The following is an 18,215-nucleotide window of genomic DNA, read 5'->3' as shown; positions in this document are numbered from 1 at the left end:
TCCATAGAATTCGAACTGAGGCCACAGTAATTTTGGCCTCGCGCGTGGGAAGACGATGGGTGTCGGAGCGTGTGATCCGAGTTCGTTTTTTGGGTTGTGGAAGAATTACTGTTGGGAATTGTTTATTCAGTGGTTCGGTAAGTTCGTAGGGTCTTAGTGAGAAATATCTTGAGGTTAAATTAAGTTTGGAGCATAGTTATGTGGGATAAGTGCGTTTACGGAGTTAGAGGTTGCGGCCATCAACAAGGAACGATCTGGGGGCCATACTTGGTTGCTCAAATGAAATCTATTAGAGGCTAATTGGCAAGTTTGCGAGCGTAATAGTGATTCGCGAAATGTCGGGTTTACTTAAAGGCACCCTGTGATTAGTTTGTTAATTGAGAAGGTTATTACAGTTGCGTAATTGCGGTAGCACATTATGACAGAGTTACTCGAACATTTTAATTATATTATGTTAACAGAAATCTATATCGTAGATTATCAAAATAAAAAACAGCAGATAAAACATGAAACCATCGATAAAATTTTTCATTTTCATTATCATCGATTTATGTAATAAAGATAAGGGAGAATGGGAAAAATATAGCCAATGATTTTCATATAATTTCTTTATTTGCACTAACGACATACACTCAGACATCATTTAGGTGGTGTGATATCTTACTATAATATTAACATTAACGCAACACCCATACCCGACAAAGTTCTTCGCGGCGGAATGATGAAATAACGTGCCCTGTCAGCGTGATCGACAAGTGGGACCGTACTTCTCTGCTATAATCGAGAAATTTAAAAACCGATAGTCTGAGCACGCGAATTAAAGGTAAACACATCCTCAGCGATCTCTAACGCGACAGTGTGTGCGGTTTAATCTTCATCGGAGGTCGAGTGAATTTCGTTCGTGGTAAATATTTGTAGAATGGAATTTGTACTTTCGCGTCGAAATTGATGTTTCTAATTGGCAGGGATCTGTCGAACGTTTTCCTAATCCCCTTTGAAAATATAATTGCCCTGCTGATTCGAAGCAGAGGGATTTATTCATTTCTATTTTCCATTCAGGAAAGGATAAACATTTTTGCTACGTCGATTGGGAACATTTGGGCTCGGAAATGCTCTCTATACATATATACAGGCACACGCACGCATTCGCTCACGTACACGCTCACGTTCTACAAAATTCGAAACATCAATTCCAATAACCATCAAATTTTAACATTGGATAGATTCTGGTGAGTTTTGCTACACCTAGATTGTTAGTTATTACCGTGTCAGTGCAAACACAGTAGTTGGCCACGGTTCACAAACAACTGTACAAACATGCCAGTAAAAAGTCTTGGCGATGCTTCGTCGCTTCTAATTAACCTTCGTTATGCGCTCACGTGATCGGTTTCGCATAGTTTTATTATTTATTACACCGACCAATGACCGTCTGTTGGTCGATCCGCAATGTCGATTTTGAAAGTATCTCGACGAGTGCAAGACCTTCGTAATTTCTCGTTCCTGTCGACATATTCGCTATCAGGTCAATTTGTCTCCGATGAAAAGGCATTCGTGACATTTTCAGTAAGTTTTCAGCGAACTCAATAAACAAGTCCTTCTGGTTTTGTTGATAGATATTTGGGGATTCTTTTCATTTGTGAGACTGAGGTATAACTGAAAGATTTAGGTTTTAAATCCAGAAATTCGCTTGAAATTTTCTGACTTAGGACTTACTACTGCCAGTTCAGGCGCGGCGAAGTCAGTAGAATAAGTCCCAAGTCAGACACATGTAGGTATTTTCTCAACTGTAGAATCACTGATTGAAATTTCTAACACGAAGGTAATTGAATACTTAGAAAACATTGAAATTTGTGTAATTTCATTCATCATTTACTTATGATATTTTATATTATGCAGGCAAACAAAAAGAATCCCCAAGCATCCCTTCCACGAATTCATTAAATAGGAACTTTGAAAGAACGATGAACAAACTGATTGCCCTGCAAAATTGTAGGAACGATTTATATTACAAAAATCATAGGAAACGTCGACTCGCAGAATCGACGTAAAAAATATATCTAAAAATCTATGGAATCCCATTCTCAAGGTCTGAACGAACAGATCTGGTCTTCCACTGATTCGCGACCGCTTCTCCTATCGAAAGAACTTTCTCGGGTGTTCGTTATTTGTCGCACAGCCTTCCCGCAAATTCCCGTGGTGCGATCCCGCGGAGATTCGTAGGAAACTTCCGTCGCGAGTATTGCCAGCGAGGTAACGAAGAAAATTATTACAACGAGCTCGTTCACGGCATGAACTTTCCTCGAGACTTGCTTGTCCAAGGATGATTGGGCGATCAACTTTCCAAAGAGTACATCACGGACTGGGGGAACAACTTTTTTGCCGAGATTAGCCTGGCCGTGGCGCATTAATCAACTCCCTGGCACACGGCAGAGAACGCGCAACCGTCTCATGCTTTCTCGGTCAGTGGAAGTATAAAAATATAATTTCAGGATATGTCGATACATATTGTGAGTGCGATACCGAGCGAAAAGGGCTATGCTGAGACTCTCCTCGTGCATTCCTCGCATGATCAACAATTTAATCGTTGGCTTCTTGGGAACCTAAAAATTCCTCAGAAGAGAAGTAACCGAAGAGAAGTCCTTCCTCTAATTTTGATGTACTTTTGCGAAATAATAACTATTGCCACTATCTGTATAATTTCAAATTTTCAAATTTTCAAAATCTCTAAGTTTCAAATATTCAAATTTTCAAATTTTCGAAATCTCTAATTTTCAAGTATTCAAATTTTCAAATATTCAAATATTCAAATTTTCAAATTTTTAAATTTTCAATATATATCCCACTTGGACACAGTGAATATCCAACAGATAAAACCAGAGACTTACTGTCATTAGAGTCATTCTATCACTCTCCAAAGGTACACAAAAATCCAAAGGGAACAAATTCGATGTTTCTCAAGGCCTGAGCCTAGAAATTGCTCCGAGTGATTCGAACGAATTCTGATCGCGCTGTTCCTTCGGTAGCCTATACAAAAACAAGGGGTTGTGATAAACGATAACAAGGACAGGTCCATCGATCGAACTTAAGAGGACGAGGCGAGAAGAGGCCTGCGTTGCGCGGCCTCCTTGCAATCCTGAGGAACGTCCGGCTTGCGAATCGTTTTCGATTTCCGCCTTAATTGCTTGCACCTTTGTTCTTCTGTCTCCTCCTCGATCTTCTCGAGATTATCGTCCTCCTCCATACTTTTCTCCGCCATTTCCTTCGCCTCGATGTCGTCCACACTGCTCCAGCTATTGTCGCTCTCGCTGCGCTCGCGATCCTTCCTCGAGTCTAGTCCCTCTTTCTTCTCGCGATAGCATCCGTTTTCCTGTGTACATTGCCAGCGCACCGAGCAAACGATTAATCTCTGGCGCTATAATCCTGAATCGCATTTTGCTTTTCGTTCAACTTGATTGATACGTCTGCTTGTGTATTAAAGTAATAAGTTCGCTGGCGTTCAGATAGGAATGTTGTGTGAGTTGAACTTCGTGGATGAAAAGTGTTGAATTTTTAATCGAAAGGTGACCTCGAGTCACTAAAAACAGCGTGCTAAATAATAAAATAACTAAGTCCAAAAAAAGAACGCAAAACATACATTTTATCGCTCTATTATGCCCCCAGGGTTTAGATCAAGAAGAGAAGGATGCTGAATAATGCAAAATCTTTTTCGGTCGTATCCCAAGAATCTGAAATGGCGTTCTTATCGAGTCGCATACGCGATACATGTTCTTACCATCGTAGCTGCTTTCGTAGGCATCGTGGTAGTGGTAGTGGTAGCCGTGGTATCCGTGGTATCACTGCTCTCGCTGTTATTGCTCGGCCTGACGCCGACCAGGAGCGCCCCTTCCTCGAAATTCTTTCCGCGACCGAACCTCCGCGAAGACGGCCAAATGTCTGAGGAATTTTTTACACTGGCCTTGGCGAATTTCTGCGCGACGCCTGTCGTCCACACGCTGGCCTCGCTACTTCCTGTGCTGCTGTCGCTTCCGGTGCTGCAATGCCGCCATCTCCTCTCTTTTGAAACGTATGAAGGCGGAAATAAGCCAACAGAAGCCTTTGAGTTTCGTGTACAAATCACTTGCGTTGTTACAGTGATATTCACTCACTTCTGTCCCCATTTCCGAGCTTTTAGTGAGCTCGCATATAATGGGTGAAAGAAGGGTGACTTGGACAAATTTAACACATTCCAGTCTTTGTGAGTCGTCAGCGGACCACGACATCCATTAAAGGCTACAGAATAAATCTACTGGAACTTAAATTTGGAAGAAGTTGGGGACAAGAATGTTGAAATCATTCTCATTTTCTAAGTGGTTTCTAGGATTCTCCTAAAAAGCTGAAATTCTATAGTGACTGCGAACGTGTTAATCTTGAATTTGACTCTCGATTGATAGGCACAACTTCTCTCAGAGGGATTGAAAATTTTTACTGGTCAGAGTAAAACTAACTATGCCAAACTCATCAGAATTGGAGACACGAAGGACTCTCACTGTCAAACGTTAAAGCTTGCAAAGTTCGCGCTTCGAAACCGATTAAATTTCCAATCAACTAACAAATTACGTATTCTGTCCTCTATCAACCAAACGAATCACCGAAAAGTGCCTTCTGTTAATCGCCCAGAGTGGCAAAAAAGTCGAGAAAGTCAAACCTACTGTCGCAAGCCAGAGCATTCGAGAGGAAAGGCTTCCTCAGCAGTGGACTTCCTCCTTCCTGGCTCTCCTCGCTGCACGCTCGCGTGATGAGGATCCTAGGACTTCTCCTCGGCGTCTCGTTCATCGCTATAGAGCACCCTGTGCTCACATCCGTTCCTATAAAATCACTTCGATAATGGGGACCCATCAGGCTGGCAGCACTGGCGCTCGACCTCACCAGCTTGCTACTTTCACCTGTTCAGAATACCAATTGCATCCCTTCGTTAGCGAGAAAATAGGCTGTTATACAGAAGATCCAGGTTCACTACCGACCTGACTCGGACGTGGGGACTCGAAGCGTGTTGCAGGAGGCAGCAGGCTGCAACCTGTTCCGATGAAAGCCGAAGCTGTTACCCTCGAAACTGTTGCCAGTTCTGCAGGAACCTAACGCTAGCAAGGCTTCGCTGAGTCTTCGTTGCAGTGGCGGGAATGGGAAGAAGGAACCTGTCCCGCTTCCAGACGGCCTTCTTGACCCTGCTGCACTTGGCGTCCTTGCTTGGATCTCCTAAATTAGAGCCACTGTAGAGGGTAACCATTTTTGGATGGCAGACTCGTGTGTTTAGACTCTGCCGATTATTTAAGCGGCTCTTGCAGATAGAGATTGAAATAACAAGAATTGGGAGAAGGAAATTTCTTTAGCCTACAATTTTTTAAGATAATGTAAAGTGATCTTGAAGAGGATTACAAGAGGAGAAACATTAAAATAAGAAGAGATAAAATTGCCTGAAGATCAGAGTCATTACTTGTTGAAGCTCAGACTTCGTCGCCTTCTTCCGCCAGTAGTTCTGTACAGATCGTCTGAGAGTCTGCGATTTCAACCCGTAAAGGAGGCCGTTGATAGGTGGAGAACAAGCGAGCAGAAGAGAGGCTAGTGAAGCCAATTTCGGATGATGGTAGAGCTGAGGCTGATTGCCCACGCCACAGACTTCCCAAAGGATCAGGCCGCAATACGGGAAATAAAGCAAGTACAGGGAACCGATCAATTGCATTACCTAAAAATTTAATACAATCTTTCTTGAATACTCGTCGAAACCTTTGCATATATCACAAATTCTCCTGACCCACATATGGGTCATGAAACTGGTGGACAACACTGAACAGGTGGACAGAAAGGAAAGAAATTCCTTCATATAACAGATGTATTTGCATGCACATTTTACTTGATTGGCCAAGTAAAAGTAATGTAGAAATACTGTGAATGTACAAACCGTGCTGGCAGCGCTGCGAAAGCGAGGCGGACTGACGGCGGATGGCGCCGTGACTGTCGGCACGAAAAACGGATTCCGCTGATGAGTGATGGTCACCTGTGCGCTCAGAGTCACTTCGTAAATCGCGCTGGCGATACGGTGGCGGTGATAACGCGCTATGCCGAGAACACGCAAATTGCAGACAGTTACGAGGACGGCGGGCAGCGCTAAGCCCAGGATCGCGTATACTGCCCCGTACAGCGCTGCTGCCAGGCCCCAGGAGTCGTTGCCAAAATCTGGGGCGCAGCAGCCTAGGCCTGGACTGTATCTAGATGACAATCAATCAATTAGACCTTTCCCTAGAATCTAGAGCAGGGTTTCTTAATCTTTTTTAACTTGTAAGTACTCTATGGGCCTCCTACTTTATTCTATTTCTTTTTCTTGTCCCCTGCTTTCTTTTCTTTTGATATCGAGACTCTTATAGGGACACATGGTCGTTGACAAAGCCTGGTCTAGAAGACCAGTCTCAATTAAAAGCTGTTCTCCTGTTGTACTAAACAGTCTGATTTCCTTCGAAAGAATCTGAATCTACTTAAAAAGAGGTACGAACCTGTAGGGTGGGACCAGGCCCCAAAATGGCAGCACACACAGTAGCAGGGCCCCAGTCCAGGATGCAGCCAGCCCCACTGCAACTCTTCGGGGCGAGACCAGCGCAGCGTAGTGCAGAGGTGCAGCGATCGCGTAATACCTGCGCATCGTATGCATCGTATCGAGTTGATAAGATATAAATTCAAAGAAAACACGACGGATGGATCTTTTTATAGAGGTCGTCTCGACTGATTACTCTTGAACGATCGTCCTGGGATCGTCGCGATATACCATGCACGCGTGAATAATGAAACAAGCGGCGAGAAGGGTGGAAGGTCGCGACGCTGTCGAGAAATGCGACGTTCTAAATCGACGGACCCCTTGAATAAAATATCTCTTCGATCGGACCAAAATCAAAAGTTTGGTATTTCGAGACGATCGGGTCACTCTCGTAAACGTATTTTTATTCGACGCTGCGGCTCCCCTCCTCGAAACTCAAATATTTGTTATATTCTCGCGATGTTGTTATTGCGTGTCCGTAAATACGAGCTTCGAGCAATTTTATCTCGCCTCGGCTTCCTTCTATTGACAGCGAGCGCCGATAAACCGACTCGTATATCGCATTCATTATCGACGAACACGCTCACGTGTTTCCTTCTGGCGCAATTTAAAGGAACGTTGCTCCTGTTCTTTTTCCCTCAGCGTCGGGTCGGACACGAGCAACCGTGACGGCGCGACCTGTCGACAGAGGGCTTCTGATTGAATCGAAGATCTCGCGTCGGTTGACGACCAAAGAGATATCGCGGCTGAATACCGGGGAGCCGCTATTGACATCTTACATTGAAAAGCTCGACGGGCTTTGTGCGGCGTAAGGCCACGTCTCGTTGAACGTCACCCGATGCCAGCCAGATTGAACTCTTTTTCTATCACCGTGCCCCGCCGAGATAAAGAACCTTCGATCCTATGGCTTATCGACTTCTGCGGAAAAATCCTCGCCCCCTTGAATAGGGATCGCGCGATTCTGGGACAGAATCTGGCAGAGCTTCGTGCTTGTTCGATAATGTTTGCCGAATACTTGGGTAATCACCTTCTCTGAGGCACTTGAAGATTGAGGGAGATAAGCTTTTCGAAGGATCTTAGAGGATTTTAGACGTTAAAGGGCGAGAGGGAGTTATTGTTGTCTAAAGCAAAAGAAAATACACGCGACTTACCTATCACAGTTTAATCCAGTCACGGTCCAGAGGGCAACCGGATGTAGAAGAGTTAAAAGGAAACCGTGTAGGACGCACCAGGTGCCGGCGATGGGCCAGGAACCAGTGGTAAAGATCAGCAATATCAGACACACAGCCGCCTCCACTGCGCCCAAATGTGTCAACAACAAAGTATTGGCGGTTTGTTGCTGCTGCGTCTGTGGACACAAGGGTTAGCCTGTTATCTCTGCTTCCCCACCCACGATCAAAAGTTCCTCCATTTTCGGTCTTAAAAGCTCTGGTAATTTACAGTAACTTTTTATCGCCTTCTTACGCAATCTGTCTCTAGTACAAATATCACACTTTGCTAATATTCAATTTTACAATTAACAATAATCTCCATTTTACTACTGGTGCTATTTCATTTCTCTCAAATTTCAAGTCTCTCGTGTCCCATTTCTTGTCGACCAGAAATTTTGCAAAAACGATTTGATGCAATTGCAATATGAAAGAAAAAGAGTGCAGGAAATCCGAGGCGGGGTCTCACGAGGCTTCAAGTCGCATTTCACGCGACCCACTTTGGCGATTGTCATTCAACGTCCAGCGCTCGATATCGCATCGAAAAGCTCGTGATCTTTCCTAACCACCACAGGTTCACGTTGTTCAAACTGCGGTGGTCAGCAAGCGACGCCCGCCGGAATGATTCGCGTAAAAGCGCATGGTTATTTCCAGGGTGATCACTTTCCTTTCGCTGGTTTCATTTCTTGGCCGAGAAATGTGTCATGCTTGCGAAAGGAGTGGCTCTCTTTGTAAGAGAAACCGCTTTAAAAAGCGAGATTATCCGCGATCGGAAAAATCGTGCTGCTTGAAATCCGCGAATCTATGTCTCGAACACCCTTAACCCCTCTATTGTCTTTGATGAGCTTGAAGAAGGTCCTCAGGAAATTTACATCTTAAAAGGATTAAGTAATGTCACTTTTTACTTCCTTTCATATTTGCAAAAATTAAATTATGTGGTAACAATTTTATCACATTTTTTAATACTGTTATCGAGGTTAATTTTTAATATTTCATCAGATTTATCTTTCTTCAGAATTTAAACTACCTACCGTACTGCAAATATTTCGAAATCTATAATAAAAGAATTCTACATGGTAAAAAATAGGATTGTCGCGTTTTCGTCCTCTAACAATAGCTCAGTGGTCGACATTGCATCACAGAATTGCCTATCCTCAGCATTTGCTGCCTAACTATACCAGTAATTCCTGATCAAGCCAAGATGCATTCGGACACCGATAGTGCACAATCAGTTCGGTCCAAGTAAATCTGGATTGCAGCTCTAATTGTCTCGGTTCAATTTAGAAGCGTTGCAATCCGCTAAGGAGCCATTTGATTTAGTAACTTATCAGGAGTGAAACCTCGATTAACTTCTCCCTATGCTCGACGAACAAGTTTTCAACACAGATTTATCGCTAGGAGCTTTCACAGGCTATCAAACATCATTGTGTACTGTCTGTCGCTCGGTAACACGTCCATCGAGGAAGAGCGATAGCCTATTCAGTAATTCCTGCAGTGTCGGTAATCCATTGTCTCCAGTCGATTGTCCTCTTGGGAAAATGTTCCTCTTTATAGAATCCATGATAAGGATAATTCTTCTTGAAAATAGAATTGAAACTTAATTTTTCTTCTGAACTTAAATTCAATCAGTATGAATTCTTCACAAATTTAAAAATTGTTTGAATTTTTATATTACTCATAACTAGTGAGACAACTTCAGACAACCCTTTAAAAATTCTACAGAATATTTCAAATGCTCTGGGACCAATAGGACAAATTTATACTTGAAATGGAAGTATCTGCATCACCTGTTTGCCCAATCCTAGGACCACGAGGAGAACGTAACCGTTGAGAAGAAGACCCAGAGCAGAAACGAGGACGAGAGGCACGCCAAAGGCCCAAGGGACCATTCCTCTTCCGACGGCGTGGTTTTTGTTGTCCTCTGAAGATGTTTGGCTCTGAGTAAGGGAAACCTGGTCTTCACTGAGTTCAAGTCAGCCTGTCAGCCCTGTCGATCCTCTGGCTCGTGATCCACGACCTCATGATGGCAGATTCATCTGAAACATCTATATCGCATGAGGCTACGTATCGATCAGCTCTTTGGAATAACCAAACTAAATCGCGTTAACATCACCCGCGACCTATGTGAACCATCGAACTTGAACTACCGATTATTAGGTTACTGGGTAACACTGTTACCCTACGGGATTTTCATAATTAATTTTTGGACACGAGTGGAAGGGAGGATATTTGCAGCAGCTAAGATATCACATTCAAATTGAAATATTTTTCTTCATTTGGATTCTGGTATGGATGATTCACAGTGACCTCAGAAAACAGTTTTCCTTCCTAAGGAGAAGTGAAGTCAAATGATATAAAATTGGAGTTGTAGAAATGCGCCAGCTTGAAGTTCATAAGATCTAGATGTTCCTGGAAGCTTTTAGTAATCAGGAAATCCTTCATAAACTTAACTCATCAAGGTGGATACTCCTTTACCAGCTGCGAGGGAAACATATATTTTATATATTGCAATTAGCTACGCGAGTGAATGCTGTCCGAGGAAGCAGGACATATAAAGGGGATCTTATATAGAAGTCAGTGTGTTTTTAACTTGTGCCACCCTGCCACTTGGCGATATCGATTCACAAGCGAGGCATCGGTTTGGTCAAGGCCGTTACATCAGGACACGAAAGGTCACCTGTTCTGAGGCGAAGTCCTCGATCCAACGCCAAATGTGTCAATTAGCGATGTCCGTTACCGAAAGAATATATTGAATAATACATCAGAGGAGCATATGCAGCAATATTCCGCTTCCGATTAACACGAGCATCGATCAGCACGTTGGTTCGTGTCATTATTTTCGCGATGAAAATGAAACAGTATCAAAAGTAAATACAATATTTCGGTAAATTTCTTTTCCTACAATCGGCAGGAGTTTAATTGAAAATTGTCATCTTTCGTCCCTGGCGATCGAAGACCGAGGACGTTATTACTTTCCACCTATTTCGTCGTGGTTATTACTTTAAGTCCACAGAGACTAACATACTTTAAAGTTGCAACATCGAAATCCATCTCAGAACATTTCAAATTTTCAAGTTTGGATTCTGTGAAATTAACAGGGGATGGTACAAACTGTTAATCGTATCCCATGAAGTATACTGCAGAACATAAAAATGTAGAGCATATATTTTTCTAAGAAGAACTACTTCTCAGAATTCAAAAATTATTATTTTGTCTCTGGAAATATTACATTACTATTACATAATGGATTTTAGAAGAAAAGTGTTCCTTAGAAAGCACTATGCCTCATTTGACGCTCAGCAAGTAGAATGTCCTAGTGCGTGGTCAGAAGCTCATAAGTAGAACAGGCATAGCCGCAAATCGACCAGCAAGTAGAATTACCCAATGCGTGGTCAGCCACTCCGCAAGTAGAGCAAGCTGCTCAGTTTCCTGTATTCTCACCATTTCTCCGGCTGAAATTACTAAAATTACCATTGCCAGCAGTATAACAAGACCTGTCAAGACAAAAACACAGGGTTTCTAAAGAGCATAGTACAAGCACACCCGATGTTACGATAACTGCTGCGAATAGAAATTACGACTGATAGCTCAAGGCAATTCCGACGGCAGCGCGATATCACATATCTCTCTAATGAACATCCTTGTTATATTTCTGCATTCTGTATGTCATATGCAGTAGTAATTTAATGATAGTTTAAGATCCATAGAACCATAGAGTCTCAAAGAAGTATGAGTCTCCAGTGTGTTTCATTTCCTTCATTTATGAAAATTGAAGATACTGATGCTCACTGGTCTGAGGAGGGTATTGATGGATTATTGCTTATATAACGATTGAAGGAAGAATCAATTTTTGGAATGGACAGTCGATTGACAAGAACCTGGAACAGCGAGTCACAATAAGAGTAAATTTTGTAAAGCTATATGTGTAATACGCTCATCCTTTATATATGTACATTGTTTTCCGGATTCTGAGCAGCCAGACGACAGCATAATTTGGTTATATTGCCATTCAAGCTGCTCCATTATCGACCATTAAGCTTGTTTCAACGTCTACCGCTGGGACAACTTGTACTATCTACTTCAGTCATTGGATTACTCGTTTCAGTAGCTTCCAATTGCGCACTGGGTGATAAAAAAATGTCTATTAGAATACTACTGTTTTCTAAGTACACAATCTTAACAGACAATTTTCATCATAATCAGTGTTTGAGAAAATATACACTGTCGTTAAAATCCATGAAATTGAGGCTGAATGAGGAGACGAAGATTAACGAAATTCTAAATATTGGATTACCTGAAAATCTGCTAAAGACGAGCCAAGGGCCATTAGCCAGTCTTCATTTTCGCGATAGCGCTCCTGCCAGAAGCATTTGACGTTACTAATCGTGAATATTCAAAAATCGATATCGTGCAAATGATAACGTAAAAAGATATCCACGACGTCTTTTAATATCTCGCTTTTTGTCCTCTTTCTCAATACCCTTGGGAAGGTGGCGAAGATCTGTCGAAGTCCTTTATCACGAAGAATCAATTAGGGATCTTCGATATCGCGGCATGGTTTTTCAATTAAGCTCTTTCGACTGAGCACTTCAAGAATTAAACGATAGGATTCACCGTTTCACGAGATTCCACGCACACTCGTGTACGCGCGCATACACCCTGTTCTCTTTGCAAATTTCCATGAGCGAGGTAAATTAAAGGAATGAGATTTCCATAAAATTAACTTTGTGTACAGTATGCAAAGTGCTTTAGAGGGTTGAAGCGATGCGCCCTACTCGATTCTATTGATGAGCACCCATTAATGTTTCCCCAAGGTGGAAGTGTCTTTTCGACTTTCAAAGTACGACACTATAGCAGAGCGAAAGGCACGAATCATCTAGTAATTTCTCATTATTCATCCTATTACTTCTATTTGTATTTTATTTTATTGGTTAATTTTTCAAAAAATATATACTGTAATATAATTCATCTAAATCATATCTGACACAAGTAAAACTATCACAGCACTCATGAAACCTCTATTTAGCATTGATACAATATGGCAGTGTTCCTGACACTCCAAATCAGAGTGATTGTTTACGACTATCAGAACAGCGTTTATGACTAACTAGAACACGGGGTCTCACCCTCTACCCAGTCCTCAAGCAGTATTGTCTTGCTATCAAAAGTTCCATATCAAATTATCTGGAAGGAGTTAGGTCTCGCGTGTGCTGAACCAATTTCAATTTGTCAAAAGGCGCAGTTTTAAACGGGCGAAGACAAATAAAAGCGTGTGCCGCGCGGAGAGTCGTTGAAAGTTTTCTCATTGATGCTTCTTCTCCTCTGTGGAAGGCCGTCAAATACAACGCGGAATGAGGGAACTGAAAGCGAACTTACTTCGTATGGTAACGCGAGGGTGGGTGAAGGAAACCATTTCGAAGCTGTGATGCTTCCTCGCCACGAATTTCACCATGTTAGGCTTCGGTCTGTTTGTCATACTGTAAAATGAGGATTTGGAAACAACCGAGGGAAAGGTCGAAACGTGAGGAGACTTCGTTGAACTTCTAATAGAAGACAGAGAAACTCTCAATTCATATATAAGTGTTTTACGAGGTGTATATAGAGAAAAAAAGGTCCCTTTTAAGACCAATTTTATTGAAAAATTCCGACCTTTGGGATACACACAAAATACATGAAATAAATCATAGATAAATATTTGATTGTATCAATATCGAAAGAAGCACCAGAGAGATACGACGCTCACGTGGCCTATCTGAGGGATAACTTCAAAGAGGAAAAACGCTATAAAATTTTATTAACTTCGTCATAAAATATTTTTGCCTTCAGAATCTGATTTACAGAAGCGTCACGGTTATAACATTGCCATGGAAAAAGTCATATCATCCAATTTACGAAACACGGAGAATCCTTCAAAAATGCAATATCAAGAAACGCAGTATTAAATGGTAACTGGATCAATGTTTTGAGATCAAATACGCGCAGGTTATTATTCCCAACAGTGCAAACTTGAAAATGAGTTAAACTAACAATTATCCAAGTAATTTTGCAATATTGGACCATTATTTAATCGAGATTAAATACCAAGAATATTTCATATCAAGCGAATCTCCGTCAGAAAATGAATCTCTTTTAAACTCCACTCTTCGCTGTTCGAAGCAAGAATAACTAGACAAGCGAGGAACTTCGAGATTCCTCGAAGATTTCCATTAACCACGCGAAGTTCCACCAAATTCCTGATCGAGTCCAGCCAATCGGGATTCCCCCCGTCCCATCAGCATTCTCGACAATAGGCAGATATTCGTCCCAGTGAAAATAGCTGCCCCTACGCTCGAATGCTTTCCCTATCGATCCCCAGTTGCTGTTTCTTCGTGATTGCAGCCTTTCGGCTCGCGCAAAGTGTTTCACGCAACAAGTATCTAACGATAAATGACACTCGACTCGAGGCTTTCGAGTATTCCAATAAGACCCTCAGGGAGACTCCCGATTCATACACGATAACACTTTCCCCTCGACTAACAAAGCGGGCGACATTCATTCGTTTTCAAGTGTGAGAAGCTTTGAAAAATTACGAACGAAAATCAATTTTCACGTAGCCTTACTTAAGAGGATTCTAAACTCTTAATTAAAAATTAAAAATAGCGCAAGATGCAAAAAGTTTATACGACAAATAGATTTTATCTGTAGAAAGAAGTGCCTGATAATCATGACTCGCGACTTCTCGTCATGTAACTTCAGAGCCACTTAGTTTCGCTTTATATCAACTTCCATGACATTCGTCGCGAAAACAGAATAGAAAATCAGAGTGCTTTGTTATCGCGGACGTTCGCTAAAACCCTGAACTGGACTCCATTCGAGCAGTCTGAATTGCTCGGTATTCAAATATGCATGCCTATATTAACAAGGTTCCTCCATTCCAGCGATATGGCTGCGTATTTCTGGACTCGGTCGATGCTACTTAAAAGTGTCGTTCTGCACGCGTCAGAGATTCGCGTGAGAGCTGCAGTGACGGCAATTTTCCGAAGGCATCCTTTCTACCACTAATTATTCAAATCGTAAACTAGCGGCAAAGGTTACCGCGGAGGCTGCACTGTTTTAAAGCGTATCACTGCCGAAAATACCATCTCGACCCTTTGCACTTCAGACTTCAAAAGGGTGGGCCGAATTCTATTTGTGACTGACAGGTTGTTCTTCGTCATAGATACAAATAACAGTTTACGTGTCCTTCGTTCATTTCTCTGGAATAAATTAGTATTATTCTTAGAATCAGACAATTAGGAAATCCCTTTTGATACAAGCTGAAGTATTTTGAGAAGGTTGGAAGTCGGTCTGATTTGCATAATTAGAGGAATAAAGTCTGTGTGCGTCACTCTACGCTTGGATTTATTGTTTCGGGTGAATCATGAGCCTCGATTATTTTTAGCGGAGAAATATCTCAAACTGAGTAGACTTGGAAAAGGCGAATAGCATCGAAATGATTGTTAAAGTCGATTAAAGAAAATTGTATGGAATTGACTCCAGGCGCAGAGATAGATTTCCAATACAGAATAGAAAATAATGGAAAAAACAGTTATCAGACTAGAATATAGGTCACAGATGTCCCAGGCACCTTTTTTCCTAGTCCATCGTTCCTAGAATTGAAGTCGTTCTACTTTCTACAAACACAAGCAAAGGATAATGTGACGTGTCACGATCAGTTGACTGTCTCGAAGACAAAGAATGGATGGAATTGCGTGTCGATACATACTCGATACCTATTTCTAGGTCACAAACGACGCATTAGGAATTTCTTATTCGTTGTAGCATTGGTTCCCCAGGATCGATTTAAATTGTCCAACAAATGCCCGTTTCCTCACATTAGCCAAGATTCCTTGCTATCTCACCCCCTTAGATCCAATCACGCGAGCCGTCTGTACGTTCTTCGATAACACAGTCTCAACCCTCATCGAGGTTGCTGCCTTTTTTCCTTTTTAGTTCGCTAACTCCGTATAAGAATCCCATCGTTCAAACACGCGATGGGTCGTCTTCCCTTCGCCACCTTTTTTTTCAGGGTCGTGATTCTTCGGTAGCTATTAATCACCCCATGTCGTTTTCGGGCGAATTCAAGGAGAAACGCAGATTTAATTCGCAGCAAGGCTAGCAACAACAGACGAACGCTTTTTACGAGTCTTCTGCTCGATGAAAGGCCGAAGTGCTAATGTAATTTTCATTCGACAGCTAGCTTTCATTTTCCAATTCGGATTTCGATCCCCTTCGATGCTGAATCGAATGCAATTAGTAATTTGTCTTATTCAGGGTTTTCTTCCGAGGAGAATTAGGTACTCTTGAGATTGAATTGAAACTGGTTGCGATCTTTGGATCAGAAGTACTGTAGACTAAAATCTTCTATCTTTTCACTTTACCATTTTTCGTATCTTGGACCGAAGCAACATTCATAACCCACAACTGCCTCATCTTATTCAAATCCGCATCGCGTTAAAACGATTTTCATTCTGCTATGAATGCGAGAAGGAAAATGAAAGAACCACTCCGCTATTCTGTGACATCATCCCCCCTCTGAGTTTCCATTTTCGTTCCGAAAAGACTTGCCTGAATATTTCCCCATCCATAACCGAATGAAAATCATTTCGGGTTAAACAGAGTACGGAAACGGACTAAGCCACTTTGGCATGAACCAGAAATTCTGTGGCGACTTTGGAATAAAACTTTCCTGTCCTTTACTGCGCCATGCATTCGCGATTGCATTCTCCTGAAAGCCACAGCCGAGTTCTCAAAGCATAAAGCGTATTCGAGAGGATGAAGTCCGCGAGGCCATTCGCAGAATTTTTAAGGAAACTATCGGAATTCGAAGAATGTATCGGGTGAAGCGACGTGGAAAAAGGTCAGAGACCAAACGAAAATGCATCCAGTGCGTGCATCGTCGCGGGAAATGGGCCCTCATCAGCCTCTACGATATTAACTCGCCCAAAGCAGTGCTTTCAAAAGTTCGAAAGGGGTCGAAAATCAGCGCGGCACACGGCCACTCGCAGATTCCACAAAATGCATTTCGCCGCGTCCTCGAGCGCGGAACTATTAGAGAAGTTCCTCATTGGCCATCGATGCCACGCACAGAGAGCGTAATGATCGAGTTCCATACGTGACCGACGTTGATAAAGTTTTCGGAAATTCTGTTAACACGATGGCCTTATTGTGGAAAAATTTCATTGGGAAGAGGAAACCCTTGCACCAACGATATTGCCTCGCTCCAAAAATGCTGGACGTACAACAATATTGATTAGTGGAGAAATTTTGGGTTAGAAATTAATTTAAAAGTGGGGATCAAAGGGCATCGCTAACTCGAAATTATTAACGTGGAGCTGGAGACTGGCAAAGACTGCTGCGTAATTATGATTATGAAAGTTTGAAATTGAAAAAGTTGAGTAGTTTTGGTGGACAGAGATGGGTCGATGAATTAGTAAGTTTGCGTGTAGATGTTGAGGAATCTCAGACAGAAAATTAAATCATATAAAACCGTGTACCCACGTGACTAAAATTGTTGAAGGCAGACTATTAAATATGTGGAAATATACTCTAAGGTCTCCACTTTGGAATCGTTCAGGAATCTTCCATTACATATCCACGATTTTAATATCTACATGTTATACCACGAATCACCAAATGGCTACCTCGCTTAACACTCACTTATCCTCCATCATGATTCATCCTTCTACAAAATCGTTTCAGAATGCTACCCTTAAACCACAGATGCCTCAAAAATCCTCACGAACCAATTAATCCAACATTGCTATTCTCGACTCGTGCTTTCCCATTTACTCAGCGATGGAAACTGCCCTCCCTGCGTGGTCGCGCATTTTAACATCCTCTGTAACGATTCGTTTTTACACTCGACGAGGGCGATTCATTTCCAACTGAAAAACAGGGTTGATGATTGCTCGTCTTACAATCTCGATGGACCGATTACACAGCTCCTGTGGATTCCATGGAGCAAGAGAGGAACTCCTCACGTGCTGGAATGTCCTTTCAACGACGTGTCCTTCGAGGGCCGAGTAAGCGATTCCACCTTGAGAATGAGCAAGCTTCATCGCTGTTCGCGCGATTGTACGAGTCATGCAAGTTTGTGCTTAATGAGAGATGAAAAACGAGGGATTCTAAAGTGGTAATAAGTGCTAATAAGTGCTTCGAGCTGTTCAATTGTGCCTTCGAGCTGCTTCAAAGATAGGCACTTAAACATTCAAAATATGTATCGATTTTCATTAAAAATGAACGTCCCTCCACGAAGCAGAAATGGTAAACGAAGGGAGGGTATTGTAACAGACCCACCCACCCGATTCTGAATGCAACCTAATTACAATGTTTGCATACCTTTCATCCCACGTTGCGTGAGCTACCCTGTACCTCGAAGTAACTAAGGATCGCTATTACTCTCCATCAAGGAAAAGATAACCTGC

At 42.2% G+C, this 18,215-nt stretch overlaps 1 protein-coding gene across 2 annotated transcripts in view; it reads right to left on the bottom strand.

Moving 5' to 3' along the window:
- Positions 1-3,073: 3,073 nt before the first annotated feature.
- Positions 3,074-18,215, bottom strand: part of LOC143178387 (uncharacterized) — a 34,772-nt gene continuing 19,630 nt past the window's right edge. The window contains exons 2-10 of one of the 2 annotated variants that reach the window (XM_076377013.1): positions 9,558-9,815; positions 7,714-7,910; positions 6,525-6,662; positions 5,936-6,242; positions 5,471-5,719; positions 5,001-5,232; positions 4,689-4,922; positions 3,773-4,053; positions 3,074-3,367 (exon numbers count right to left, since the gene is read on the bottom strand). In XM_076377013.1, coding sequence (XP_076233128.1) covers positions 3,083-3,367; positions 3,773-4,053; positions 4,689-4,922; positions 5,001-5,232; positions 5,471-5,719; positions 5,936-6,242; positions 6,525-6,662; positions 7,714-7,910; positions 9,558-9,659 — 2,025 coding nt within the window. In that variant the 5' untranslated portion in view covers positions 9,660-9,815 and the 3' untranslated portion in view covers positions 3,074-3,082. The remainder of the gene's footprint in view (positions 3,368-3,772; positions 4,054-4,688; positions 4,923-5,000; positions 5,233-5,470; positions 5,720-5,935; positions 6,243-6,524; positions 6,663-7,713; positions 7,911-9,557; positions 9,816-18,215) is intronic. The other variant, XM_076377014.1, reaches the window with a different exon arrangement.

The sequence above is a fragment of the Calliopsis andreniformis genome, chromosome 4 (assembly GCF_051401765.1).
Source record: "Calliopsis andreniformis isolate RMS-2024a chromosome 4, iyCalAndr_principal, whole genome shotgun sequence".
Taxonomy (NCBI): domain Eukaryota; kingdom Metazoa; phylum Arthropoda; class Insecta; order Hymenoptera; family Andrenidae; genus Calliopsis; species Calliopsis andreniformis.
The sequence above is the reverse complement of the archived record's forward strand: the minus strand, read 5'-3'. Positions and strand labels throughout refer to the sequence as shown.